The sequence below is a fragment of the Microtus ochrogaster genome, chromosome 6, assembly GCF_000317375.1.
Source record: "Microtus ochrogaster isolate Prairie Vole_2 chromosome 6, MicOch1.0, whole genome shotgun sequence".
NCBI lineage: Eukaryota > Metazoa > Chordata > Mammalia > Rodentia > Cricetidae > Microtus > Microtus ochrogaster.
Genome location: NC_022013.1, coordinates 2751592 through 2752966, shown reverse-complemented (window position 1 = coordinate 2752966; position 1375 = coordinate 2751592). Strand labels below are relative to the sequence as shown.

The 1375-nt window shown below is 37.5% G+C and overlaps 1 protein-coding gene across 1 annotated transcript in view; it reads left to right on the top strand.

Annotated features, from left to right (window-relative positions):
* Positions 1-1375, top strand: part of Rab3gap1 (RAB3 GTPase activating protein catalytic subunit 1) — a 75609-nt gene that overhangs the window by 22563 nt on the left and 51671 nt on the right. The window contains exon 4 of the mRNA XM_005348296.1: positions 966-1098. Within this exon, the coding sequence (XP_005348353.1) occupies positions 966-1098 (133 nt within the window). The remainder of the gene's footprint in view (positions 1-965; positions 1099-1375) is intronic.

Genomic DNA, 1375 nt, shown 5'->3' with positions numbered 1-1375 from the left:
TCGGCTGGCGGCTAGACTCCCTTTCTGGTCGTACAGAGGGCTGACGGTGATCTGTAAGTTTTTTCCCCTTTAAATAAATACTACCCTGTTAATTATAATTCCAAACTGCTGTGGCATCGTTTGTGACTTACGTCTACAACTATGTTAATGTTGGGAACTGAAGTCAAGTCTTGGGCCAAGTCAGTAAGTGCTCTTAACAGCTGAGCCATTTCTCTCTGGTCCTGATGTAGAAGGTCTGAACGAGTAACACATTCATTGGTCTATATATTCTCAGTAAATGTTGCTTGTCTTCCCAGAATACATGATTAATACCTTGCTTCATTGTGTGTTGCACAAAGCACACAGTTTAAACAGGTTATATTTAGTTGGCTAGTTCTTTTTAAACAAGCAGTATGGGATTTCTGTTTATGTTTTCAAACATGGCATAAAGTTATTTGAAAGTTAGGATTTTTGTAAGTCACTTGCTATTTAATACTCAAGTATTTTTTTAAATCACATTATGTTTGTGTGTGTGTGCTTGTGCATGCGCATGTGCTCATCTGTGCTCATACCATGGTATGCAGGTGGAACTTAGAGGACAACTTGGTCAGTTCCCTCTTCCCATATGGCTCCAAGATTCCTCTCCTTTTAAATAGTCACTGTGATAAATCATTTGTGCTCTTTAAATTGCCTTTATTATGTAGCGAACAGCTGTAGACTGCAACTCTGATTAATGGGTAGAAAAGGGGGGATGTGCTAGAGAGATGGCTCAGCAGTTTAGAGTACTGGCTGCTCTTCCCAAGGACCTGGATTCAATTTCCAGCACCCACATGGCAGCTTACAACTGTCTGTAACTCTACAGGCAAAACACCAGTGTGTATAAAATTTAAAAAATTATTTAAAAATGTGCGGAACCACTGTACATAGTAAACATTGTAGTGACTTAAATAAGTTGGCTGTTTTTCCCATTCTGCTATTAAATGCAGGGTATATTTACTTCTGGCACGTGGGAAGAGAGATCAGATGAGATTTCCTTTGCCGACTTCAAGTTCTCAATCACTCATCACTATCTTGTACAAGAGTCCACTGATAAAGAAGGAAAAGATGAAGAATCAGAGGGTATGTCTTTTTGTTTTGTTTTGGTCATATTTGTTCAGTCTTGACTTTTAAGAGTGTCTATAACTTTTAGTTATTAATTTAAGTTGTTATTACTCAGTAATATCCATAGGAAATGGGTTTTTTGTTTTGTTTTTGTTTGGTTTGGTTTTTTCTTTTTTTTTTAATATTTATTTATTTATTATGTATACAGCATTCCTTCCATGTATGCCTGCAGGCCAGACCCCATTACAAATGGTTGTAAACCACAATATGGTTGCTGGGAATTGAACTCAGGACC